We start from the raw sequence: 26,865 nt of genomic DNA on the forward strand, positions 1-26,865 counted from the left end.
TGCTGATTCCATGACAAGTGAATTGCATTTCCCTTCAATCAGTCTGTTGCTGTTGTGCCAAACTGAAATGCAATCATTGTCCAATCAAAGCCCTAAGCCATACTCACACCTATCAGATGAAGTAAACTAAGTAATACCACATTTTATCTTTCAATTTAATTGATTTACGTATGAATTGATTGCATGAAGTTTCCTACAGATGATAGCAAATTCTTAATTTATGGCAAGTTATGTATGAAGTCTACTATTAAAGTGAGTGAAAAATGCTCAAAAACAAGCTAGGGATCCAAGGGTTTATGAACATCTGTGCGAAAGCACTCACCAGCCAGACAACAAGAGAATGGTGACCCATGTGAGCAGCTGCATGCAGAGGTGTCATGCCATCCTGGGCTCTGAGGTGCACATCAGCTCCACAGTCCTTCACTAGATACTCCACCACATGTAGGTGGCCCTCCTGACAGGCCAGGTACAACGGCGTGGCTCCCATGAAAGTCTGATGGTTCGCACATCTGTGAAAATGCAAAGTAGCATGCTAATATAAAGAACATAATCCTAGAGAGCCCATGACACGTTATGCTATGCACATTTTAAACACGTTCTTCTCCCTAACAGAATCTTTTGAACACACTCCTGCTTTGAAATGAGTGAGACAGAGAGAAATGAATTGAAGTAGACCATTGTGGCCACAGAAATGTAAGCAGGGAGATCTCTGATAATATTACACTTCAGTCATGGAATGACGCATAAACACATACTTGAGTCACTGATATTGCTGCATGGTTACCATTAGCTAACCAGTACAAGGGATACCATTAGCTCATGTCACTTTAAGCAAGTTCTCAATGTGAAAACTAGTTTTTCTTCATTCCCACCAAATAATTAACTGGCAGCCATGCATTAAGTATGACTTTCCCACAACATATTAAGTCATGGCTCAAGTTCAACAATTCGTGGGTTGTAATCTCATGGCCACAACATAATAATTTGTGCCTACAAGACACTTTGTGTTTGTGGTCTTGAAATATTCATTTGTGGCCTCAATATATGAATTTGTGGCCATGCCTTATTAAAAATAACCACCATGTAACCTCAGCAGCTCCACACAAGCTTAATATCAAAATTCCACTATTCACAAAAGATGAATCTGGCTCAGCTCAATATTTCTTCGTTATATTTAAAGGATGTCTTTCCTTGGTGATATCCCCTCTGGCTTGCTCATTAGGTGTGTAGACCCAAAATTCTCTAAGGCTGCTTTGTGACAATGACTGGTGTTAAACTCACCATGCAGATACGTTTCAATTTAATTAAACTGAATAATAAAAATGAAGCTTTTAACCTAGAAATAATGTAGCATAAAATAATATAGGAAAGAAAAGTAGAAAAGGGCTTTCTTTAATTTATTAAGCAATGAAATCAGATGGAAAAAATTTTCTACAGAGCCAAAGATTGAAGCAATCTCACATGGTTTTTAGTAGATATTTCAACAAAGTCACACATTGTGCTGAGATCTGCCAAGATAACAATCTTCACGCTTATCTGCAATTCATCAAAGATAGAGAGCTCTAAATATGAACTCAAACTCTAAATATGACTTTCTCATTCAAAGCTAAACACTCTTCTTTATTTCTATACTGTGAGGTAATAACATATTTATTATAAGGGGCATGCTGTTTTATAGATCTGTGCTCATTCTGTATGGCAAACTCTTTGTCCGTAATCTGGAAATATTTTTAATTAGGAATTTGGGACTTAATGCTTATGTCATAGTATTATTAAATTTGTGTTTCATATTGGTCTGAAGGTGTTAAGTAATTTTCTGACAGTAGTTCAAGTTGTTCAAGTGTACTTTGCAAATCATTTTGGAAATAGAAATATTATCATCAGCATATTATCCTCTGTTTTTATTCAGAATTCTGGAACTAAGCGGCTCAAACGTGGTCCAGCATGACAATGCCCCTGTGCAAAAAGTGAGATCCAAAAAGATATGGTTTGCCATGGATGGTGTGGAAGAACTTGAGTGGCCTGCACAGAGCCCTGACCCCAACCCCATGGAACACTTTTGGGACAAACTGGTAAGGCAACTGTGTGCCAGATCCTCTTGCCTGACATCAATGCCTGACCTCACTAATGCTCTTGTTCACATAGTCACATTTCAAAATTTAATGCAAAGCCTTCCTAGAAGAGTGGAGGCTGTTATAGCAGCAAAGGGGGAACCAACGTTGGAATGGGATTTTCAACAAGCATATATACATAGGTATTGTATGATGGTAATATGTCCACATACTTTTGGCACTATAGTGTATCGCATGTGTACTTTTAGTATAAATTCCATAAGAAGACTCAGTACGAAATATAAAAGTTAAGTAAAACATACTTTATGACAAACCCACCTATTTTACATCTAAAATTTGTGAGTTACAATATATTTCCACACCAGGTCTAAATGTAGATTGAACACCACTTGCGCACGTGCATAAAATTCCTCTACATGGAGGCTATTATGTTTTCTGTTTTCCCAACCTATGGTTGATTTCCTTTACCCCCTATCAGCCCTTTCACAGTTTCACTCAAACATTTTCCTTTTTCTCTACTGCCACATCACATGCCTGTTCATCTTGTGTGGCCAGCAAAACGATCAGATTTTCTGAACCTAAACATGACATCACCACATCACACTGGGCTTTAAATAAAGCAGACAGAAAGTGATTTTCCAACCATGCAAAGCCTCTATCAATGAGACGATAGCAATGCACCAATAATTATACACTGCCAAATCAACTTCCCAGTTAATCCCAATGGGCTGGTGGTACGTTCATGTAATCTCTTGAATGTCTGGTTATATCCAAACACATCCTGAGGTTAACAAGCTTTAAGTTGGCACTCAGAAGCATACAGAATCTTTATTTCTGCTCATCATCTTGTGTGATTTTATTTTCTATGGGGAATCATATCACTGTTAACACCTACTGACCCTTAAGAAACACAAACAAACATAAAAGCTATAATTGCTACATACTCTGCAGAATATTTTCCTATAGATATCACTTTACAACAGCTTTGCCTTGATATATAAAACCATAATAATGAGAATGGATTATATTGCCAGTCTCTAGTATGTGCTGGACTGTAAAAATAGTAAGCAATCAGTTGGGAACCATCATTTATTATACATCTGCTATATTTCAGTCACTGATGATTTTTTTTTTTTTCTTCTGACTCCCAAATAGGGGAATTTCTCACACCCCACTGCAGTCAAGGGACATCGATGTAACCGTTTGTAATTTCTATACAAACAAGAAGACACATTCTCGACTCTATTTGTGCTTACCCATCTGTTACAGTCTCAATTATTGTTGTACATTTCCTCATTGTTTTACAATGATTTAAAGCTCGGATTTATGGGAGAATGGCAAAAAGAGGGATAATTATTGAAGAAAACGCTATATGAAATCACATCTGGAGATCCCATTTAGGGGTGACAAATGCAACAAATGTCTGCTTTTTTGCTTGTTTAACCTCTGTGTCACAATTTTTTTTTTTAATGTTAGGCATCTTTGTAAGTCAAATAATAAAAATCCCAATTAAATCAATTTCAGTTCCAGATGTAACACCACAAAATGGAAAACTTCAAGGAAGTAAATACTTTTTTCCCCTGAAAGGGTTAGGGTTCTGCTTAAACCCTTTCTGCATGGCTCTACTTAAAATTTCTCCAAAGGGACAAGCTGGAAAATGGCCAAAATGATGACCATTGTCCTCAGGTCAGTATACATTAGTAAATCTAATACCTAATTATGACAGGTCTATTTCAAATGCGTTTATGTGTATGTGAGCATGACATTTTTTTTACAGTCAGTCTCTTACCCTGGAGCTTGGCCTATCAAAAGTTTCAGACAGGTAAGTTCACCCCTGGCAGCAGCATAGTGAGCGGGAATGGCGCCGCAGTCAGTTTCCTCCTCAGCTCTGCCCCCAGAGGCCAGCAACCAACCAACAACCTCCACCCTCCCAAACCGTGCAGCAAGATGGAGTGCAGTGGTCCCTGATTCATCCTGCTCCTGAAGCGAACATTCCAGAACCATACAATTAGATTTATAAAAACTGAATAACAAACGTAGACACACAAGTATGTTTGTAGAGTTTTATGAACAGGCATGGAAGAACAAAAATGCAAGGAAGAAAATTTTGTGCTGTGATGTATCAGAAACACATTGTCTTTAGTAAGCAAACTGAAAAACTCTCAACAGACATTGTGCAATGTATTAGATGGACTGTACCATGAAAATACAGATTTTTCTGTACTTTTTGAAATAAATACAATGGGATCTTTCATCTGCAGTAACTGCTTTGTCCATGTCGTGGTTGCAGTGGATCTGGCAACTATCCCAGGAACACTAGGCGTGAGGCAGGACTACACCAAGAATGGGATGCCAGTCCATCACAGCGCACTATGCGCGCGCACACACACACACACACACACACCTGGGGCAATTTAGCTACGTGCATGTTTTTGGAATGTGGGACGAAACTGGAGAAAACCCACGCACACAGTAACCCAAGCTCAGGATCAAACCAGGGATTCTGGAGGTTTGAGGTGGGAAAGCTATCCCCTGTGCCACCATACCATTCCCTCCATGTTCCATATAGTCCATATATGGACACTAAGCTGAAGGATTTTCATTTTTTCATAGGTGGGATGTCACTACCATGAACATACTGTATTTGCATATTCAATCAGCAGCCCAGCCCAGTTGCTGCAATCTGTTTTATGGAGTAGAGAAATGGTTAAATGTGGTGTGTTTCCTGGCTGCTGGGAAACTAAAAAGTATCTTTGCATAGCCATCCAAAGAACCCAGAAAAAGGCTTTGTGGTGCCTGAAGTGAATTTTTGTTTTTCAAATTGTTTTTAGCCTGAGCTTAAGTTTGTTTTGCATACTTTAGCATTGACTGCTTATTCAATTAGACACTGTAGTGCAGGTGTTTGCCAAAACATCAATCCTGAAGAATAAGTCAATGCCAACAGCAAGCCCACAACCCACAATTAGTCCACATCATTCTGACACTGAGCTGGGCTCCGTATACACCAGCGGTCGCCAGCCCGCTTCAATGAGCTCTACCTTCCTGCAGGTCTCATCTTCAACCAAAATCTAACACACCTGTTTCAGTTGATGAAGAACTTCTTCAAGCAATGATTAGATGGTCAGGTGGGCACGATTATGGTTGGAGCTAAAGTCTTCAGGAAGGTAGATATCCAGGAACAGGGTTGGTGACCACTGGTATACACCATTAAAATGTGCTTGCCAGCTAGGTAGGTTTTTTTTTTTGGTAAAGTCTTTGCCAATTCCAAAGTCATCACATCAGTAAAGATAATATTTACATCATATCTTCATTCCAACAGCTTTGAACTGGTTAATGATGCTAGATATGTATAAATATTTATCATTTGTAATATTACAAAAGCTTAGCATATTATTTGGTGAGGGTATTACGTGTCATGTCATATGTGAAGAGTACATATCAGTCTTAAAGACAATAACAAAAAGCTCCTGTTTAATTCTAAGAGATAAAGAGAGGTTGGAGGTCATGTTGGCATCGACTTGTAGTGAGCATTCAGTGCTAATATACACGTCTGCAAACCAGATCTGTAAATTGGCCCAGCATCACACTCACTACTCCAGCAGTGTAATTAAATTAGGGAAGTCATCTTTATTTAAGTGGGCAGAGGAAATGTTTATTAAGTATTCAAGCCTCATACCATGTTGACTGTGTGCTGGCATGCATGGCCTGACAAAATAAAAGCTCTCATTCACATCTCTCTGACAAACTTCAACAAGACCACCAACTTGGAATAATGTTATCGCTTTAGCAAATGATAACAAGGCACTTAAAATGTGTACTTTAATCCAAAGCAGATGGCCATAAATTTGATCAAGAGGTTGTTGAGGTTAAAAGAACTGGTTTGAATTAGTGGTAGAAAGGGCTGTGGGGTCTTGGAGGGGCCACATGGGCCGCACAGTCCTCCAATAAACAGCAAGCCCCCTTGGCCTCCATCTGCTCCTGATTAGAGCAGTCATGCAACACTACTAAACAAAGAGCAAACAGAAAATGTGCGGGTGATGTAACTGCACCATCCACACTGTTCTGCAGCTGGTTATGCATAGGCTTATATTTATAACAGGTGGAAGAGCCAGTGCCAGCGCTGTTTTGCACATGGGTTCACTATCGCCTGAGAGATAGTTTATCAGGCAAGAATTTAGTTTCAAACTACACAAAACATGCTTTCACACAGGAAAATCGTGCATACATGATTGGGAAGGCATCCACATACTTTTGGGTCTATAGTGTATCAAATAGGAGTGTGATGTCAGTACACTGTCATAAGGATATCCTTTTAAGCAGCCCATTTGGGTCCCACTGGTATTACATTTACAAATATGTATGTAAAGTAAAGGTAAAATAAATTTTAAACACAGTAAATGTGTCCTTCACAACAACATATGTGCATGTTTCAGATAAGTAAATAAAAAAAACATTATATAAAAACCTAAAATCTACAGCAATTAGAAAACATTACTTTTGCCTGTCGCAGCCCACTGTAACTACACATTACCTTAAATTATAATCATTAAAATACTTCATAAATTGTGTCATATTGCATGAATGTGCGAATCCATGTAAGATCTCATGCTTGCCTAGCCATCCGTTATATGTTATGAATCATATACATTTTACTTCAAGTCCACTCAACTCTGTTACCTGAGCACATTCACCCCATGAAAGATTTGGAACATTCCACAAGTCAACAGAAAGTTGCATCATCCACATTTTCTGCAGGTTATGGAAAGGAGAAAAGTATGTTCTTTTTTTCCCCTTTGTTTTCAGTGATATTGTGATGTTCATTGACGAGGACACTTGGAATATTACCCAAATTTCACATTGAAAGTGGATTATTAATTTAAAATAAATAAATAAAAAAAAAAAATACACTGTCTTTAATGTCCTCATGCTGGCAAACCACATTTCATGTATTTGCAAATTCTATGCTAAAAACAAACAAATAAATAAATAAAAATACAAATATCAACCCGGTTACTTATTTAAGAGAAAATGCAGCCATTGCCAGCAAAGAAACCTTGTAAAACTTAGATTGATACCTGAGATTGGTTAACAAGATTGTTTTCTTAGATTCAGTGTTAAAAAGTCATCAAATAAGTTTATGTTTTAAGATATTTTAAGGGCTAAATGGTACCACAGTCATGGAATCAATCATTTAAAGATATAAAACCATAACGATGGTTTTATGATGTGGCTCTGTTGGCTTTGTAATCATATTTATTATATTATATGCAACAGCGATGATCAGTTCCTGGCCGAGGAGCCCATCAACTCGCACACCCTGATATTTTTCTCTGCTAAAGCACTCTGGATCTGGTGCATTATAATACGGATTCTAATACAGATGCAGATTCTACAGAGACTAGAGATGAGAACCTCTCATTTGACATTCACACTGCCATAAGAACCCTAAGCTCACCTGCACACTGCATCCTGCATTCTGCACCAGCCACTGCAGCTCTCGTGTGTGGCCTGTAGCAGCTGCATCATGGACAGGCGTAGCGCCGTTCAGAGCCCTTCCGTTAGCCAGCAGCCCTGCTTCAGCCACCAGGAAGCACAGGCAGTGGAGCTGGCCACAACGCGCCGCATGGTGAACTGGTCCTGCCCCCTGGGCATCGATGATGGCTGCTGTCAAATCCCCAGCTTTGAACAGATGCTTTATAGTATCTAGATCCCCAACACGAGCAGCAGCTATGGCCTTATGGAGCACCATTTCCCAACCACACTGGCCATCTGAGACCAGACTAGACACTCTCTAGAGAAGCCCGACTAAACCTGACCACACACACACACACACACACACACACACACACGCATGGCCAGAGCAAGCTGACACCACAGTGACAGCCAGTTGGCAGGCAGGAGAGTGTGTGTGTCAATGGCAGAGAGGTGCAGGTCAGACTCAGTGAGCTGTTGAGTTAATGAAAGAAGCGCAGCTATGGCACAAAAGCGCAGCTTCTCATAGACCAGTGGTCAACGTCGTGCCCAGACTGACACATGCCACCACAGTGCCAATGGAAATACAGTACGAGTACAGCCATCTGAAGACATATGAAGGGTTAACAATGATCCGCAGAGCTTTCGTTGCCACTTGAGCTTCATTTTTAAGGCTTGTGTTAAATATTCATGCTCCTCTGAATAGCTCAAGCTGTGTAGTCTACAAAGAGAACATGTGATTAGAGACTGGTGCAAGTTGGTTGAAGCTTCTGATCTTTAATAATGACAGAACACAATTCAACATCAGGTTTAAAAAAAAAAAAAAAAAGGAAAACAACAGTACCACCTGCTTGCTACATGCTAATAATATTCCAGTTTCATTTATGCACATTCAGTGCACTGCACTACAGATATTTCTGCTTTAATACAACATGCAAGCTCAAACAGTCTCGGAAATGCTTCCATAAAAGCCATTGTGTGTACAGTATATTAAGAATATATCTTAACCAAAGTAATAAATAATTCACTTAAACCATTCAGCCCTGTAACAGTACTTTAGATAATTAGTGCATTTAAGTGCATAACCTGTCATTGTATATAACCTGCCATTATACATAACCTGTCATTGTACATAACCTGCCATTGTACCTTTACAGTGCACCAAAGGAAGGGGAATATCAACACCATAAAGATTAATCCATTTAAAATAAAATCTAATCAACAATAGAACTGTTATTTTAAGTCACAATTTTTCACCTCTTACCCCTTTCCCTGCCTTGATCAGTACCTTAAGCTAATGATACCAAAGCTAGAGTTTCTGCTGTTCAACATCTCCACCACAAGGGGTGCTCTAGCAAAAACAGACTCTAGTTCATTTGCTCCAGTCGCTCTACTGTGTCCCGGAGGTCCTCTACCACGATGTCCACATCCTCCCGTGATGTCCCTCGACCAACACTAATCCTCAGAGCATTTATTGCTACGTGGTACGGGATGCCACAGTTCAGCAGAATATGGGAAGGCCTGCAAAACATGTACATGTGTAACCCTGGAATTTATATATATATATATATATATATATATATATATATATATATATATATATATATACACATACACACTTTTTTTTTTAATTAACCACAAGTATTTTAAGGTTCAACATTCAGTATATCTAGTTTCTGTCTTTTTTTTTGTTTGTTTTATCTGGTGAGTCTGAGCATGTTAAACATACACTCATGTGCACAAAATATATAATGTTTATAGTTTTAAAGTTTTGACAATTACAGCCCTCCCTGAACTGAAATATGTTTCTATTGTGAGTGTATCTCAGCCAGAAGTAAAGTGCATTTTAGCATCAAAGTATATTGGATATTATAATGAATGGGTCACCAGTTGGCGCTACATAAAGAATTGTAGATTTATTTAGCACATACTGTACTTAATGCTGGAATAGATTTTTCATTTTGATTGAATATCTGAGCAGATTTACCGGGATAAATTTTTGTTTGTAATACAATTTACACAATTGTCTTATTACAGCTACAAATACTCAATGTGTTCAACAGAGCTTAATTGGGGTGCATGTGCTTCTAGTATACACAAGCCAACACAGATGGTTATCTGTTAACCAATTTAGCACCGAATTAATTCAACCTGACCTTATTCCATAGTTCAAGAGATTATCTCTGTGATTAAAGCTTTAGCATTGTGCTATACAGTATAACTTATTATTACTATTTCATTATTACAATTATACATACCACTCAGATGGTACATGCTATGATACAGTAGATTGGAGTGTCTGCAGGTTAGAGACTCACTGATCTCCGTGGTCTGAGTGACAGGCAGCGCCCACGCTGGCCAGTAATCTCCTACATGTGGACAGCACTCTTCGGCCTATGACACAGCCAGGGACGGATCAATTATTCACTGCAGCTATTTTGTTTTACAAATGGCCGAGGTCAGAACCCAAGTCAGGGCATGTGACATGAAAATCTTCATTAATGGGTCATCTTTCTAATTTATTTCATGGATTAATATTTAAGCGACCAAACTTCATCTGCAACATATCAGTATAGGACGCTCGATGGAAAGTTCCAGAAAAAGAAATGGCAAGACACTTAAACCTGTGTGGATGAAGAAGAATGTCCTAAAAACCCAATAAAGGTATATGTTTTGTTGTTTATTGCGCTATGGATGGGGTTTTAGCTGCAAAATGGTAGAATGTGAGTGTGAATACAACTGAAGATAATTATCGGCAGGAAGAAATGTAAGGATAGATATTCACCATGCAGTCCTTGTCCCAAAATAGACACATTGCACGTGTTGGGTAGTGTGTCTGTTCCATGGAAATGACTGTTAAAACGAAGCTTCTCTTTTCCAAACACAGTCTAGGTACAAAGAATAGGGTCGTTTCAACAAAAATATTTAAATACTATTCACCGTAAACTGTTACTGCAACATAAACTCGAAGAATACCAGCTGTACAATTATTTGACGAATAGGACTGACCATCAGCCTCTGCTCCAGGTAAAGTCTGATATCCAGCAGATGAGCCTCGTCTTTCACCAGGTTTGCTGTCACCAATTCTGCAGCCTTTATCAACGAAGAGATGCACAGTCATTTAAAACACTGAAACCAATTTTGAGTGATGATGCATAAAAGAATATAGGTATATCTAAAAGAACAATGCTGAGAGTAACCTCTTACCTTCCCCAGACCAGCAATCATTGCTGTGTTCTCAGTTCTGAAAAAGAAAGTTAGGAACAATATCAGTGTCAGAGTCAATGCTTCGGGCTTATTTATTTATTTACTAGTTCAAAGGGTTAGCATTGGCACACAACACTTATACCGCAATGCCAGCTAATAAAGCCATGCAATACCCTGGTCTAAAGTTGCGCTCCTGTCCTCCGCCAAAGAGCAAAGGGTAAAGAGGGGTCATCGTTCCAGGACTGTTCGCAAACAAGGCACCAATTCGAGGAGCATAAAACTGCAAATAAACAGCAATCATTTCCCATTTTACGGTATTTGTTTCAGAGTATAAAACATGTTAAAAATCTTATAAATCTGGAATTAGCCTAACGTGGTTGTCTGCTTATTGTTGCAAACATTAAAACCAACATGTACATAAATACATGAACACACGCTTCTATCATTTAGCATGCTTGCTTGGCATGCACGAATCACAAAATAGTTGCCACTGAAAAACTCCAGAATACTGGTTGGTTTAATGAAGGCTATGGTGCTGATTCATAAGCCTATTTTATATTCCCAAAATTATTTTAACTGTACTTGACTACAACAGTTAATCAGTTTAAGAAGATTCATTTAGGGAAAATCAGTCTTGTTGTTTTTGTTGTTGTTCCTCTACTTCTACTGCTTATTATTATTATTATTTACCAACCAGCACTGGTTACCTTGTGTCCAACTATTGTAAGGTAATCCACCCCCAGTTCTTGAGCATCCACACGGATCTTCCCGATGGCCTGCGCCGCATCCGTGTGCAGCAGAATTCTGGGAGAAGACGGTGATCTTTTTGCTGATTTCACCCTCTGACAAATCTCCCTGATGGGCTTAATCACAACAGAACTTATGTAATTTACGCTGGTCACTTCCAGCCCCGTTCCCTTACAGCCATCGCTGCTCCCAATTATTTATTCTCAAAATGTTTTCTCAGTATTACATTTTTTATTGCATTATTATTTCATCCTCGACATAAACAGTGTAGAAAATAAAGGATATTTGTGTATGTTTAATATTTGCTTACATTTTTCTGCATGTACTTAAAAAAAACCACACAAGCTTCGCCTATTAATTTGAAATTAATTATTTAAAACTAGGATACAGCAGGAAGGAATTATAATTTAAATAAATATTCTTCATCACCTTCCTTTCAGAGTCTTAAAAATCTTTTGTGAAATTATGCTGTGCTCATTCACTTACCATAATAACACCTGTCTCATTGTTGGCCAGCATGACTGACACCAGACATGTGGAGGGACGCAGTGCTGCCATCACGTCCTCCACCTCCACCCGTCCCGTCAGTCTGGAAACAGGCAGGAACGTGACATCTACAGGAGAAATCCAGGCAAGCACACCTCAAATGCGACTCTAGTTTATCATGGAATAAAATAGTCATTCATTTATTCATTCACTCATTCATATTCAGTGACGCTTTATCCTTTGCAGGGTCATTGGGGATCCGGAGCCTATCCTGTTAGGATATGCAGGAATATACCCTGATTAAGACACCAGCCCATAGCAGTGAAGCAGGCACACCAACATTCACACACTCATTCACACCTAGTGATGATTTAGAGTCACCAATCCACCTATCAGCCCAGAGGGACCCCATGAGGACAAGGGGGGAATATGTGAAACTCTGCACAAAGAGTAACCTGGGGGCCAGGATAGAGCATAAAATAGTGATCTATAAAAATATTTCCACTAAAATATTATAATAATTCATTTAGCATAGAGCATAATAAAATGACCAATGAGAAGATGGCTTCAAACTTAAAAAAAACCAAAACAAGTTTCAGACATACAGAGGATACTATAGCCCTGGATTATGTGTCATCATTACCTGCCTTGCCCATTTGTACCAGGTGTTCAGCCATGAGTTTGACAGAATCATGCTCCACATTGGAGGTGATGATGTGAGGAATGATCCTTTTGCCATTAACATGATAATTTTCCTCACGTCCACCCTCAGCGGACATGCTGTTCTTCCAATAGTGTTCCATTGCTGAGTGAAACACCATGTTATTAGCCTGAAAAATAATCAGGGAACAAAGCAAGGTCATGCCTTATTAGTTTTAGAAGACTAAAGTACAGACTGGCGTATTGGTATCAGAATATATACAGTGTACATAATCAGTCCAAGACCAAGGCCTGAGACTGTAAAACATTTTTTACCACAAATGAAGTATTGATAAGAACATTTCGCTTGTTAATTTGGGTGGAAGGGACAAGGTCAAAACCAATTTGAAGGTGAAGTATAAAGTAAAAAAGGAATGGTGAGGAGCAAAAGCATTTTTAGCCCTATGGACCCATCTAGAAAAGATATTACAGGTGAATAATATATATATATATATATATATACATATATATATATATATATATATATATATATATATATATATATATACACACACACACACACACACACACACACACACACACACAATTGAGCACAAAAGTTTACATACACCTAGGCTAAAGAGATTCAAACTTAATGTCATGTTACCATACAAGCATTTCCTGCTTTAAGTCAATTAGGACCAACTAACCAATCTACTTTATTTCCATAAGATGTCATTTCAAAATAATAATTAAGAGACAGCTTTTTTTCAACTTTTATTTACTATATCAGATTTTTAGTGGGTTTATATACACATTTACATTGGAGGTATGCTTAGGATCATTGTCCTGCTGGAAGACCCAGTTGAACCACGTTTTAACTTTTTGTATGATGTCTTGAGGTTTTGCTTCAGTATTTCTAGACAATCCTGCTCCCTCATGGTGCCATCTATTTTCTGAAGTAGAATAGTCCTTTTCCCAGCAAAACACCAAATAAATTTAGGCTTTTAGTCACACTAAGGCTTTTAAGAGCTTCTGAATTTCCACATAAACCAAGAAATCTCACCTCAGTGCCACCTGATGTAAATATGATGTCCGTTGCCTTTGCACCAACCATCCTGGCTACACTCTCGCGTGACTGGTTAATGATCTCTTTGGCTTTCAGGCCTGGAATAAGAAGGCAGAATATAAGTAAATCTGATCTTTGGGTATCAGAGACGCACTGTATGAGAGCAGACTGAGAACACACCTGGCAGGTACATGCTGCTGGGGTTTCCCCAAGCTTCATTTAAAGCCTCAGTGACCACGCTGACCACCTCAGGATCAAATGGAGTAGTGGCATTGTAGTCCATATAGATTCTGATTGAAAGGTAAAACATTTAGCTCAAGAGTTGTGGTAGACCACACTTGATCCAACATCTAAATCATCAGTTCAAGACAAGGCAATAATAACAATAACAATAACAACAATAATAATACCAAAAAAAGTTGTATTTATACAGAAGTTTTCATACATTTAAAATGCACTTCAAAGTGCTTGTCTGACATACAAATAGAAATAAATAAAAGGTTGTCAAATATAAAATAATTCTTAAAAAGTGTGATAAACAATAGCAGGAACAGTAAGAAGAAAAGAGCGATATATAATATAAGTATAATGATTAAAATAACATAAAACATTCAAATAAAAGGCAAATAATATAAGTTACTTAAATGCAAAAGTGAACAAAAAAAAAAAGATTTGTTTGTTTGATTGTTTGATTGATTGATTGATTGATTGATAAACACAGCCTGATGAATGATTATGTACAACGTAGTCCTGATCTTTGGTGCATGAAACATCTATCAAAAAAACACCTTAATTAACATGTCATCAAGAGTTCATTACAATAATGATATCCTACTGTCATACAACTCATCCCTTTAATGCTGCTCATTGGTTATTTTTCATGACTATGCCCTCATTGTTTTGGTGTAAGAAGAGAATTTGTACTCGTACAGCAGGTCCAGTAGCTATAAAACAGCTGCAGTGAAGATCTACATAACCTCATGTACACTTTAGACCTATTAAACCAAACACAGTATTGATTATGCTACAACAGAGAGCAATAATCCAGAGTTAAACTGTCTCTCACCTATTCAGGACAGGACTAACCACATGCTCCACACGCTTATGGTGATGGTCCAGATCCAGCGCTGCCTTGTCTTGTGGACTCTGAGCCAGAGGATCTGAGGAGCCAGCCTTCTCACACATTGTCTAATTTAAAATAAACTGTGTGACACTTTCTTTTCTTTTCTGTTTTTTTTTTTTTTTTTTTTTTTTAATTATTATTATTATTATTATTTAGCACAGATATTATCCGATATACCGCAGACAACACACTATGTAAAAACGAGCACGTTTTTGGATATTTCCTAACCTTCTGAGCTGCTGTTTACATCCTTCCATTCATCTTCTGTATAATTAATGTACACACTTCTATTCTATGATGGTGCTTAAAATTTGCTGTAGCCATTTTTACAACATCCGTCAAAACACGTGTAAACCCAGCCCAGTCTCACACATAACATAAACCAGCCACTGTGCGCCGCTTCATTTACAATCAATGAATTATACTATGACCAGCCATAAAAACGAGAAAATAAAATGAGATAAAATAAAATTACTCTCTTGAGTAATTTTACTTACTAGAAGACTTGTATCTTGTTAATGATTTACCGGCATCCTCTTTGATAACAGATAAAGCCTAAACAGGAAGTACACTAACCCTGGCTCCTCCCACTGGGGGGCGCTTGCGTCACCACTGGTGCTCATGTTCTAATGTGTCCCATCTTATCACACTGTCGTAAAGTAGTCTTTCTAAAACAACACCACAAATGTTTTGTCTACTTCATTACTGAGACTTTATCAGAAATGCCTCCAGCATAAAGCTAAAGGCGATATTTGTTTCATGATTTAAAAAAAAAAAAATGCACCCATCATTAAAATATATGCAGTATTCTTGATAAACCTTGTCAAACATCCTAAAGGATTCCAATAAGAGATGTGTATTTCTTGTATGTAGAATTTCAGTTAATATTATAGGAACCATTCCTATAATACTCCTATAGGAACTGTCTTATAGGACGAGACATATATATCCACTTTTACAGATGGGACCACTTTTACAGGATTTTTTTTCTGGGTTCCTATTCAGGTCTATATGGGAAATCAAATGTGATATTTTTTTTGACTGTGTCTTGCAATCGAACTCACTTCAACGCAGACATCGCACAGAGAATATCATCTTATGTTGTAGACTGGTGAACCTGCATATATATATATATATATATATATATATATATATATATATATATATATACACACACACAGTATATACATGCACACACACACACACACACACACACACAGTGTTCCTTGACAATTTGTGAACTCCTGTGTGCACAGTGGTTGCATGTTCTCCACATGCTCTGGGGGTTTCTGCCAGGTACTCCAGTTTCCTCCCCCAGTCCAAATACATGCATTGTAAGCTGATTTCCAAATTGTCCATAGTGTGTGAATGTGCGTGTGCGCCATTATGCCCTGTGATGGGCCGGCCCCCTGTCCAGGGTGTCTCCTACCTCGTGCCCCGAGTTCCCTGGGATAGGCTCCCCTGTGACCCTGTGTAGGATAAGTGGTACATAAAATGGATGGATAGATGGATCCAATATTACATATCTGTGAGGGGCAAAGGTATGTGAACCTTTGCTTTCAGTATCTGACGTGATCCCCTTGTGTAGCAATAACTGGAACTAAAATTATCTGGTAACTGTCGATCAGTCCTGCAGATCGGCTTGGAGGATTTTTAGCCCAATAGGATTTATGACAGGGTAGTCAATTAGGTAGGGCACTCAGAAAAACCAGGAAGTAGACATCCAATCGGATGAATCATTCTAATTAAATTTCGCTTAATAAACCAGACTGTTGTTTATTTAAACTGCATGGAAAAATGAAATATTTTAATCAATCAGGGTTTTTGTTTTGTTTTGTTTTTTTGTTTTTTTTTTTACAAAAATGTAAAGATAGAACACATGCATTTGTCTTTGTATTCTGTTTACATGTACGAATATAATAATGTTGTCACATCCGGGCATGTACATTATTACCTTGTCTTAGCTTCTTAGTAACTGGCTACCTAGTTAATATCTTGTCCGTTCTTTGTGAAATTAGAAAATATCTCAAAGCGATTGCGTTATTATGGAGAGGTGGTGGGCCTTGTAGTTTTGTACTACAAACAAATACTAATGGCTTACAAGGAAAAAAAAAAACAAGCCATCACGAATGTCGTAAAACTACAATCCCTGCTGAAAAATCCACCTTAGTCTGACAGCTATACAGGTAAATGCTGCAAGAATGGAAAGAGTTTCTGAATCACTCACATGTTCTCTGATCAACACACACAGTATTTCGACTGATATATTGTGCTTCTCTTTGAACTGCATTACTCAGGAACCTCCTTATCTATTGCATTATTTCCTTTATTTCCTGTGTTAGCAGAAATACCCTTTCCTTCTCCAATTTCTGCTGTCAGAAACACAAATCCATGATATTAATACAGAATTAAGTTTTTCTTCTGGTGAATAGTAGAAGTTTTCAAAGAAAAACATGTGGTTTCGTATGTTTTAGGAGTTCTTATTGATATAGATATAACTGGATGTGGTAAATATTAATCAGAAAAGAACACATTTCAAACTATGTCCAAAAACAGTAACTCTGTTGCCTCCTGTTACTCTGTTAATACAGCTATCATTACTCTGCCATGTCCCGTGATCTGATGTCTGAGTGGTCTTAGGTTTTAGCATAAGAATTTTAACTGTCTAACAAGTTATTTCCACATGCCTATTGAATTATTCTAAATGTAATAGCATTGAAAAACAAATGGATAAATGCAACAAAACACAAGAATAATAAATCATTACAAGATACAAGAATAATAAATCAATCAAGTCACAATATGTTTAAAAAAACACATGGACACCATTTTTAGTGTTGCATAAGTTCCACATTTATTTTATAATCAGACAATGTGTTAAGGTGTAGGCTACGCAAACATTTTGACTCATAACGCAAACACTCACAAGACACATTGAACTACTGCCCATTTAAGATGGTACCAATGGGTTACAACTGCATATTACACCATTCACGGCAATCGTGTTTATATACAATGCAAAGTAGAACTGAGAAATAGAAAAATGTCACTGAATGGAGTTTGTGCATATGATGAAAATGGAAGTACACACAAAAAAAATCTGTTGATGAAGAGAGCCTATCATTTGTCTGCTTTTGTTTTTTTTTTTTGTTTTTTGTTTTTCTCACGGAGGCTGCTGTACGTAAGCTCTGTGATGGTGAATGAATTATAATGTCGTGCCTGGTCGTTATTCAGTGACGCAGGCTAGAAGGTGCTAGATTTAATCCAACACACTCTCAACAACATTCTCAAAGTGGTGCCCAGACAAAAGACAACTGCACACAGGCATGCGCTGCTGAACAAAATGACTGATATTTCGTTTTTCATTCAGATATGTTCAGACACAAACATAATGCTTTAGAAATGGATCAGAGGATATTCAACCACAATCTGGAACACTGGAGCACAGTTTGGTTTAGATATGTAGGCAGCTTGACAATCTTTCCATGCAAAACTAGACATACGTATTCAGATGACGCTCATTGCAAACAGCACAAACAGCGCCTTTGTATATTGAACTGTGCAGAAAAATATAACAGCATTATAAGTAGATATGATAAGTCAACGCTTTGCAGTTTAACCAAAGTGGCTTCAGTGATTGGTCAATTTCACATAAGCAAACAGATAAAGTCATAGTCATAAATTAATAGCCATTACACTTCAATATACATTTCTCCAGACCATAATATTTCTCAGAGTCTTGGCATTACTAAGCACGCTCTGGAGGTTGGCTGGCCTCAGACATGCTCCCATCTGCCTTACTGTGTAAGGAGAACTCAGGGGAATACCACATTGCAATCCATCTGGCTTAGTCCTAATAAACAGGGATAACTGGGATCTATTCTAAGTCATCGTCATAGTAACAAAACCACTTTTGCCTGTGCAGGCATTCATAGCATTAAAAAAAAAAAACTTGGAAAGGTAAAGGTTAACTTTCATGAAAAAAGCAGGTGAGCATGACCAATCACAACAGCGCAAATCAGTGGTGTGTAACATTCCTGGAAATTTTAACCATGGCAAAGCTTCTGATAATCAGCACTTTCAGCAGCGCAGTGTGGATTTTCACTCGTACACAAACAGTGGCATTTTGCTAACAACACAGACACAAGTTGTTTGCTCTTCTCGTTAAACATTAAGCCAACAGTCACATCAGACATCAACCAATAATGAGACTTTAGTTATTAAACCTACAGTATGAGTGCCATTAAAAATGCATACTGCAGCCTCTAAGCTTGCAGTCTCCACTACAATATTTTGTAAGTTTGTGGGAAATATAAGGTAGCATGATGCTTCAAAAAGGATGGTTTATGTGAACATCACAAAACACACTGTACACAGTAGGTCCATTTCCATGTGCAGATTTGTTCATCCGTGTGGGGAAAAAAAAAAAATAAATAAAAAATCACATCCCTGTTGAGAAATCCAGCTTGGTCTAATCATCTAACAGCTGCCAAAACACAAACGAGATGGTCAAACTAGTAGAGCATCGTCTTTTATTGTATTATTATTTTCCAGCTTCCTTATTTCTTAATCCTTAATCGATAAACGTTTGAGATTTTCTAATGTCTTTAAGTTTTCTTAAAAAATAGTTTGACTATGATGTTGGATTCCTAGCAGTAATTCGGACATGATTTCCTTTCTACTGGTAACAGTTGACAAACTGTCTACCACAGGGGGTGTCAGCTGATCCATACGCAGACTCAGCAAGGTATTTCAGTGGACTGAACTGAGAACTGAGAAAAATATGTGGCTGTCGTTCAGGGACTGCTGTTTTCTGAATATGAACCAGCATGGCTTCTGTAGCAGAGCCTCTGTTGCAGTTTCTACAATCACACGCATTCACCTAAATTATTTTGCAGAAGGAAGCTCATTGGACCAGAGATTAGCTAGGACTAAAGATATGAAATCAGAAGGGGAGAATATGCACACAGTTTGATAGATTTTTCATTTCATTTACCCTCTCTGGTCTGATTAGTGTACTGACAACAGTTAGCAATGAGGACAGAATATTTAAAGGGGTATGTATTTTTGCTCTGTGTCAAATGCAAAACTGCTGGAATAGTCTTATGTATAGCGAAAATGGTTGTTGCCTTTCAGTCATGTTAGTTGCTTATCAAGGCCCAAGCAAGGAATTTTTTGTGAGTGGACCTTTACAAATGATTGTATTTGTTGAATGCCTCTGAACTTCCAGCTTGACTAGCTCTACCTGTGTTTTGGCAGCTGCTAGCTGGTCAGACCACGCCGATATATGAGAATTAATAATACCAGACCGATCACAAGATATGCTTACAAAATGACTTGGGTATAATAAGTGCACAGCATGAAAACTCAACCTCCAGTATATCAACTTTGGGGCATGGTGAGAGGTTGGATTAATGGGCTGACATGATTTGGGAAACCCGAAGAACGAAAGTGGCAAATGAGAATGTAGAAATATGGGAAACTTGTAAAATCATATAATATACATCATTAAAAACCTGCAGTTTATGATTATACAGACTTTTGTCTTTAACTGGTCTGGGTAATGATCCTTTCTCTGTTTCACAACTGGCTATTTTGAAGAAGGCTCTTTCTCACTTCTAACAACCTGTAAATGAAACATTCATGTGATCTACACATAGTAGCAGCCATCACAGCGTCACATCCTACTCCCTGTCCATCTCCTCCAAAAACATTCTGTGGGTTGTGGAGGGAGAGTCACATGATACATAAGCAACAGGTGAGTAAAACTCATTGGGGGGAGGGGGGAAAGTGCCATTTGCAGATAATTGCATTCAACTTCATCAAAACATTGTCAATAAATACACAACAAAATAAATAAATAAATGCATGTTAAATAAATATCTAACTTGACAGGATTTTAATATAAACGTCAAAGTAAATCAACCAGAGATAAGATCTTTAAGGGATAAGTTCATTTTTAGAAAATGTTAAACTGGATTATGATACAATTTAGATTCACTCACACACAGCTGTCCATCTCATCAGATTGTTGTTGTTTTTTTTTGTTGTTGTTGTTGTTTTTTTTACACACAGATATGAGAAAACTTCACGAGCGATGTTCGATGTTTCTCATTGCATGGCCGTTTTTATATCATATTATCTTATATAAATTTCTTTGGAGACTATCCAAAACCTGCACTAGGCCTGAACTGGGAAGAATCTTGCTAAATCCCAAACTGCATCCCACCATACTAAATCGTATGTAAAATAGTACAGCATGCTATTTTGACATACTATTTACTATGATAATTTACAATGCATTTTAGGATCCAGCCTCCCTAACAAATATCAGAAGCTGAAATGTTAAGCTGATAACAAAGAAGTTATTGGCTGACTGAAATACTGACCGGATTCAACTGTAAAGAAATAACACAGTAAGGTCATGTGACTGAGACATCTCTATATTGACAATCTATTTTACTTTTTGTTACTCATCTTAACAAATCTGGGTAAAATGGGTTTGACTTGATCTGGAAGTGTCATTCTTGTTTTTCTTCTGTTGCGGAGTGGTGGAGCTTTTTTTTATGTGGTATTGTATAAGCATCTAAAATGCAACTAAGCAAATGCTTCTACTACACTGATCCAAAACTTAGTGGCCTTAGATTCATAGGAGGATTATGGGTTGAACATCCAGGTCCTGGTAGACACACAGCATTGTGCGCCTTTAGTACACAGGTGCTTAGTGTTAGATAAGATGAGTGTAGGTACACACAGGAAGGGAGGATTGTGACGAGCGTTAGAGACGGGACTGGGCACAGGAACTGAGGACTCTATTTACAGGGATAGTCTTTTTTTTTTGTGTTTGTGGGCTCTGTTGTTTTTGTCCTCTCAAAGCCTCATCTGTGCTGCTCTTCTTCTGGAGAGTTTGGACCTGTGACAAGTAGATAGTTAAATACAATGGTATAATTATAATGACACATCTGCTAGTACAAGGAGGATGGGACACTTCCTGGCTTTATTCCGCGTACCTGATGGAGCCAGCAAGGAGAGGGTTAAATGCATACAGCCAGTCATGCATCTCTTTGTCATTGCCGGCTTGCAGAAGTATCCCACGATGCTCTGTGCACACAGCGAATGTGTAGGGAGTCTGCAAAAGGATGACAGGACTTATGAGAGTCGCAAAAAATAATGCAAAGCAATTGACATATTTCGTCTACAGTGCCTATATAGACATATAATCAGGTGTGTGAATGTGTGTGTGTGTGTGTGTGTGTGTGTGTGTGTGTGAGTTATGGATTGTAATATTCTATTTCCTGCAAACTGTTTGAAGTCATATGTGGACAAATGGCCCAGTTACCATTACGGAGACTTTCATATGATAATATGGATTATAATTCTTCATTATTCTTTATCTAGCATTCTGTATGTGGACACCACTGTACATCAATGTGTGTGTGTGTGTGTGTGTGTGTGTGCGTTAATGGTTGGCCAATTAATCGGCACTGATAACCAATTGCTGGAACTATCAATTATCGACAAAAATCCACAGCGGTTTCCCGGTTGTGTCCGTTGCGGTAGCAGCTGAGAAGGGTCTGCTGTCATTATGCAGTACGAGCGCGCCCTCTAGAGATCAAATAAAAACTATGACTGACAAATTTTGTTGTTATTTGAAGTGTTTTTTTTATTCATTTTAGATATGACTATTTTTATTTGTTATTTGGAGCGTTACTTTTTGGTTTAGTTTGGATGTATATCTTTTATTTACATTAATATTTATTAATAATTAATATATATTCATATTTATATATGTATTTTAAAGAGTACAGTACATATTTATGGTACAGTCAGTACTGTTTAGCAGTATTTTACTTTGAGTGTTATGCTTTTATTAATTTTAAAAATGGCAGGTACTGCCCAACTTAGTTATCAGTATCTGTAAAATCCACAATCGGTCGACCTCTTGTGTGTGTGTGTGTGTGTGTGTGTGTGTGTGTGTGTGTGTTTTGTGAATGTATTTTACCTTCAGCATGGCCTGCTGGTCCTCACTATACTCCACTTGTGCAGAGGACAGGTTGAGGATGGCTCTCTCCACCGTGTCTCTCTCTGAATTGTAGATGTAGACGTACGGCCGGCGCACCACCACGTAGCGCTTCACCCAGCCGTTAGTGTGTGGCTCCAAGAAGTGCAGATAGCCCTTTTTCGATACTATTGGGCTGTGAGAGCAAAAACAAGAGATGATTCCTTTCTTAATGACTAACACACAATACTGACTTACAGAAAGCTTCACCATATCAACCATGACACATTTTATTTATTAAATACCGACACATTCATTTATTATTAGACTTATAGTGTGTCCCAAATGACATACTATACACTATACACTTATACTATGCACTATATACTCTGCCGTCTAGTGTATGAATTTTAGAAGGGTAGTATCGTCTCGGATGGCACACTTTCCGTATTGTACTAACCAGAAGTATGTCCTGTTTCCCGGTCGAGGGCAAATCATGTCAAATGCACATAATGGTATGGTGCTAGCATTAGTCAAATGCCCAAACAGATAACAAAAATGAATTGGAACATTTTATTGTTATGTTAATGTTTCTTTTTATGCCCAAGAAGACCTCAGACGGAAGCGTAATGGGCAGTGGTGGCTCAGTGGTTAAAGAATCTCGGTTACTAATCAGAAGTCATGAGTTCAAGCCCCAGCGCTGCCAAGCTACCACTGTTGGGCCCTTGAGCAAGGCCCTTAACCTCAATTGCTCAGCTGTATAAATGAGATAAATGTAAGGCGCTCTGGATAAGGGTGTCTGCCAAAAAGCTGTAAATGTAATGTAATCGTCTGCGAATTTTGCTTGCACAATTCAAATATCAACATAGTATGTTGTGGTTGTGACTATGGCTGCTGGCAATGTAAACAGCTTTTTTTTCCCGTTCAGCATCTGAGCTTGATATAGCCCCTCCCTATCCGCTATGTAAGGAAAGCTGCGATCGTCGAGTGCATGAAGTGTCCATCATTCCACACTTGGTTTTTTCGGTTGAATGAGTGCAGCATCCGGGAACTTAAAGGGCACTTTGTTTTTTGCTTTTTTACGTGTGACCACACTAATCACACTATTTACACTACAAAATGGCGTAGAATAGTACACATGTGTACGATTTGGGACGCACTATTAGATTCTGGGGTACATACAAGATTCTGCCATACAAGTGTCTGTGTATATTGTTACTATAGAAATTATCACAGAGATATGAAGTGCGTTAATATAAACCTGTATATGAATTACAGCCAGTAATATTGTCAGAGCTGTTGTTATAGAAAATTCATTAACAACTCTTAATCATAATTAACAAAAAGTATTCAACGGCACAGTTTTTGAAGAAATATATGCAATTATAATATTGATCTTTTGTAATTGAACATTATCTCTGGTCTATAGTTCCTACTAGAAAATGTTGCTTTCAGTCACAATGTAAGCAGTGAATCTGTTAATGCTTCTATTCGATTTGTCCTCAGTATTAAGGTCTGTAAACTGACCTGACACGGATCTCCTGAATGTCAGGGACAAATGTATGGGTCCTTGATTTGGACTCTGGAGCTCCACTGGGGGACTTCTTGCCCTCGCCATCAGATGTAGAGCCTCGATTGGGGCTCACAGCACGGGAGCGAGGTGCTGGAGGTCTGCATACACCAACAGTTCAAAATAATGCAGTGAGAAAGTGTGACATCGTATAGACTATTAGTTATTTCGTATTACTCGACTTTTTCCACACCAACCTTGTCTTCATGGATCTCACTTTGTGCATAAGGGCACTGTCATGCTGGAACACATTTGGGCTAGGCCCATCTTAATACTAAAGCATACAAAGACATCCTGTTTGTGGCAACACATATGGGTGTGAGGGTCAGGTGTCCACGTATTTTTGGCCATATAGTGTATCAGCTGCTATACTCATTACACTTTGTATTTATCAAGGCAATTTGTATTGTGACAGCTAGCTATTACCGTTCAGCTAGCTTGTCTCATCAGAGTTATTGTCATGCTAGCTAACATGAGAGCTTAGGAATAAAGCTGTTGTTAGTTAGCCTTAGCTAAAGTTTTCCCACGTTCCTTGGAGAAAGAGGCACGGATTTACAATCAGTATCTAAATTCAGTATGCTATCTGAGGCAGACATCTTTTTATTCTATTAATTGTTCTTGTGAATTCATCCATCCATCTATTTTCCATTCTGCTTATCCTACACAGGGTCGCAGGGGAGCCTGAACCTATCGCAGGGAACTTGGGGCACAAGGCAGGGGACACCCTGGATGGGGTGCCAACCCATCGCAGAGAACATTCATACACTACGGACAATTTGGAAATGTAAATCAGCCTACAGTGCATGCATTTGGACTGGGAGAGGAAACCAGAGTACGCAAAGGAAACCCCCACAGCACGGGGCGAACATGCAATCCCCACACACAGGGTGGAGGTGGGATTCAAACCCAACCCAATTTCAATACAATAACGATACTGATGTATAATTCTCAACTGAACAACAGAATCAAGTGAACTGTGGTTAACCTTACCTGAGCTCAGTGTTGCTGTTGTAGCGTCCCTCCACCAGTGAGGGACAAGTGGAGGAGGGTGTGAGTGTGTTGATGTCAGAGATAGAGATAGAATCTCTCATCAGAGTTACAGACATCTCACTCAGCTGAAACACAGACAGATACCATGAACACTCACACATGTTCATGTAAGCCAGCCATTCCAGTTGAGGATGTTAACAACGCAGGCAAAATGAAAACAAGTTAAAAAATAAGTGTATCATTGCCTATTAGCAGCTTACCTTGCTCTCACTGGCACTCACACACACATGACTGTAGTCTCTGTTGAAGGTGTGAGTAAGCAAACGCAAACACTGTAAAGGGTGAGGAAAAAAACAGTTGATTAGTGTAGCTCTGCAATCCCAGCACAAGAGGTCCATATCAATAAAATCATGGTTAATAACAATGTGAAAAGGAAGATTGTATTAATTATTTTATTACCATGTTCTGGGCAAGACCAGATAATTAACCTTCTTTACCTTGGCGGCAAGCTTGCGCTGCCTCTCGTTGGTTATTTCATGCCCGGGTTCAGCGTCAGGGTCATGACCCTGCCCCAGGTGTTTGGAGGGGGAGGAGGACTCAGTCAGATCTTCACACACGCAGGACAGCGGCAATTCCTGGCCCAACAGCAGGGTGGACTCCAGCTTCTCCCTCAGGAGGAGGTAGTGCCTGGTTTTCTCCACCTGTAGCACCACAATCACATAGAGAATGAAATCTAATACCCTATATGTATATTAGAGATTGTTTTGATGCGAGAGAAACTCAGTTGAAGTTCAAATAAAAGTCTTAAAATCCCTGGTGTTTGTAAGTGTTTGTATGCAAAATCGATGGTCTGCTCTTGAATGTCTACTCTTGGTTTGATCCCTGGGTTCCACTGCATTTGTTGTTAAAAACATGAGGACCAGAGAGCTGTCTATGGGAGAAAAGCAAGCCATTTTGGAGTTGAGAAACAACAGAAAATCTATCAGAGCCATTAGACAAGCAATAGAACTATTTGGAATGTCCTGAAAAAAAAAAGATACAGCTGGTTTACTAACAACTTGACAATGATCAGATTGGCCTTTGTGGCCTTTGGTTTTTGAGCTATGAACAAAAACTTAAAAACAACACAGGGCAGGGCTGAAGGTATCACAATCCACCGCTCAAAGAAGACTTTGAGAGCAGAAAAATAGAAGTCATACCACAAGATGCCAACCACTCATCAGCAGTAAGAATCAAAAGGCCAGATTGGAATTCTCAAAGAAATACAGAGATGAGCCAAAAACGTTCTGGAACCAAGATTAACCTCTACCAAAGTGATACAAAGGCCAAAGTGTTGACAAAGAAGGGATCTGCTCATGATCCGATATATACAAGCTCATCAATCAAGTATGGTGGAGGTAGTGTCATGGCTTGGACTTGCATGGCTGCTTCGGGAACAGGCTCACTAATCTATATTGATGATGTAACTCATGAGGATAGCAGCAGAATGAA

The 26,865-nt window shown here is 38.5% G+C and overlaps 3 protein-coding genes across 4 annotated transcripts in view; all 3 read right to left on the bottom strand.

Annotated features, from left to right (window-relative positions):
• LOC128614566 (espin-like protein) overlaps window positions 1-8,171 on the bottom strand; it is a 30,905-nt gene extending 22,734 nt beyond the window's left edge. The window contains exons 1-3 of the mRNA XM_053635970.1: window positions 7,528-8,171; window positions 3,862-4,052; window positions 323-509 (exon numbers count right to left, since the gene is read on the bottom strand). Coding sequence (XP_053491945.1) covers window positions 323-509; window positions 3,862-4,052; window positions 7,528-7,821 — 672 coding nt within the window. The 5' untranslated portion in view covers window positions 7,822-8,171. The remainder of the gene's footprint in view (window positions 1-322; window positions 510-3,861; window positions 4,053-7,527) is intronic.
• A 134-nt stretch (window positions 8,172-8,305) lies between these two features.
• scly (selenocysteine lyase) lies at window positions 8,306-15,582 on the bottom strand. 2 transcript variants are annotated; one of them, XM_053636529.1, is made up of 13 exons: window positions 15,313-15,582; window positions 14,759-14,880; window positions 13,873-13,982; window positions 13,690-13,790; window positions 12,628-12,814; window positions 11,985-12,112; window positions 11,459-11,614; window positions 10,925-11,031; window positions 10,752-10,788; window positions 10,554-10,637; window positions 10,330-10,432; window positions 9,863-9,938; window positions 8,306-9,065 (listed from the first exon to the last, which is right to left on the bottom strand). In XM_053636529.1, the coding sequence occupies exons 2-13, from the start codon at window positions 14,875-14,877 to the stop codon at window positions 8,912-8,914; spliced, it is 1,362 nt and encodes a 453-aa protein (XP_053492504.1). In that variant the 5' UTR covers window positions 14,878-14,880; window positions 15,313-15,582; the 3' UTR covers window positions 8,306-8,911. The 2 variants fall into 2 exon arrangements, with proteins under 2 accessions (XP_053492504.1, XP_053492503.1); XM_053636528.1 differs by having other exon boundaries at window positions 14,759-15,582.
• Window positions 15,583-21,599: 6,017 nt separating this feature from the next.
• The window catches only part of kif1aa (kinesin family member 1Aa), a 63,097-nt gene continuing 57,831 nt past the window's right edge, over window positions 21,600-26,865 (bottom strand). The window contains exons 45-51 of the mRNA XM_053636031.1: window positions 25,872-26,075; window positions 25,635-25,706; window positions 25,375-25,499; window positions 24,342-24,485; window positions 22,818-23,010; window positions 21,826-21,944; window positions 21,600-21,728 (exon numbers count right to left, since the gene is read on the bottom strand). Coding sequence (XP_053492006.1) covers window positions 21,686-21,728; window positions 21,826-21,944; window positions 22,818-23,010; window positions 24,342-24,485; window positions 25,375-25,499; window positions 25,635-25,706; window positions 25,872-26,075 — 900 coding nt within the window. The 3' untranslated portion in view covers window positions 21,600-21,685. The remainder of the gene's footprint in view (window positions 21,729-21,825; window positions 21,945-22,817; window positions 23,011-24,341; window positions 24,486-25,374; window positions 25,500-25,634; window positions 25,707-25,871; window positions 26,076-26,865) is intronic.

This window comes from Ictalurus furcatus, chromosome 11 (assembly GCF_023375685.1).
Source record: "Ictalurus furcatus strain D&B chromosome 11, Billie_1.0, whole genome shotgun sequence".
NCBI classification, from domain to species: Eukaryota; Metazoa; Chordata; class Actinopteri; order Siluriformes; family Ictaluridae; genus Ictalurus; species Ictalurus furcatus.

Bases quoted from the DNA above. Each gene is read 5' to 3' on its own strand.
- scly (XM_053636529.1), bottom strand. From the start codon at position 14,877: ATGTGTGAGAAGGCTGGCTCCTCAGATCCTCTGGCTCAGAGTCCACAA. The intron at 13,983-14,758 runs GTGAGAGACAGT...CCTTTCAATCAG, and splicing joins GTTAGTCCTGTCCTGAATAG to AATCTATATGGACTACAATG. The intron at 9,066-9,862 runs GTGAGTCTCTAA...CATGTTTTGCAG, and splicing joins CACTCAGACCACGGAGATCA to GCCTTCCCATATTCTGCTGA.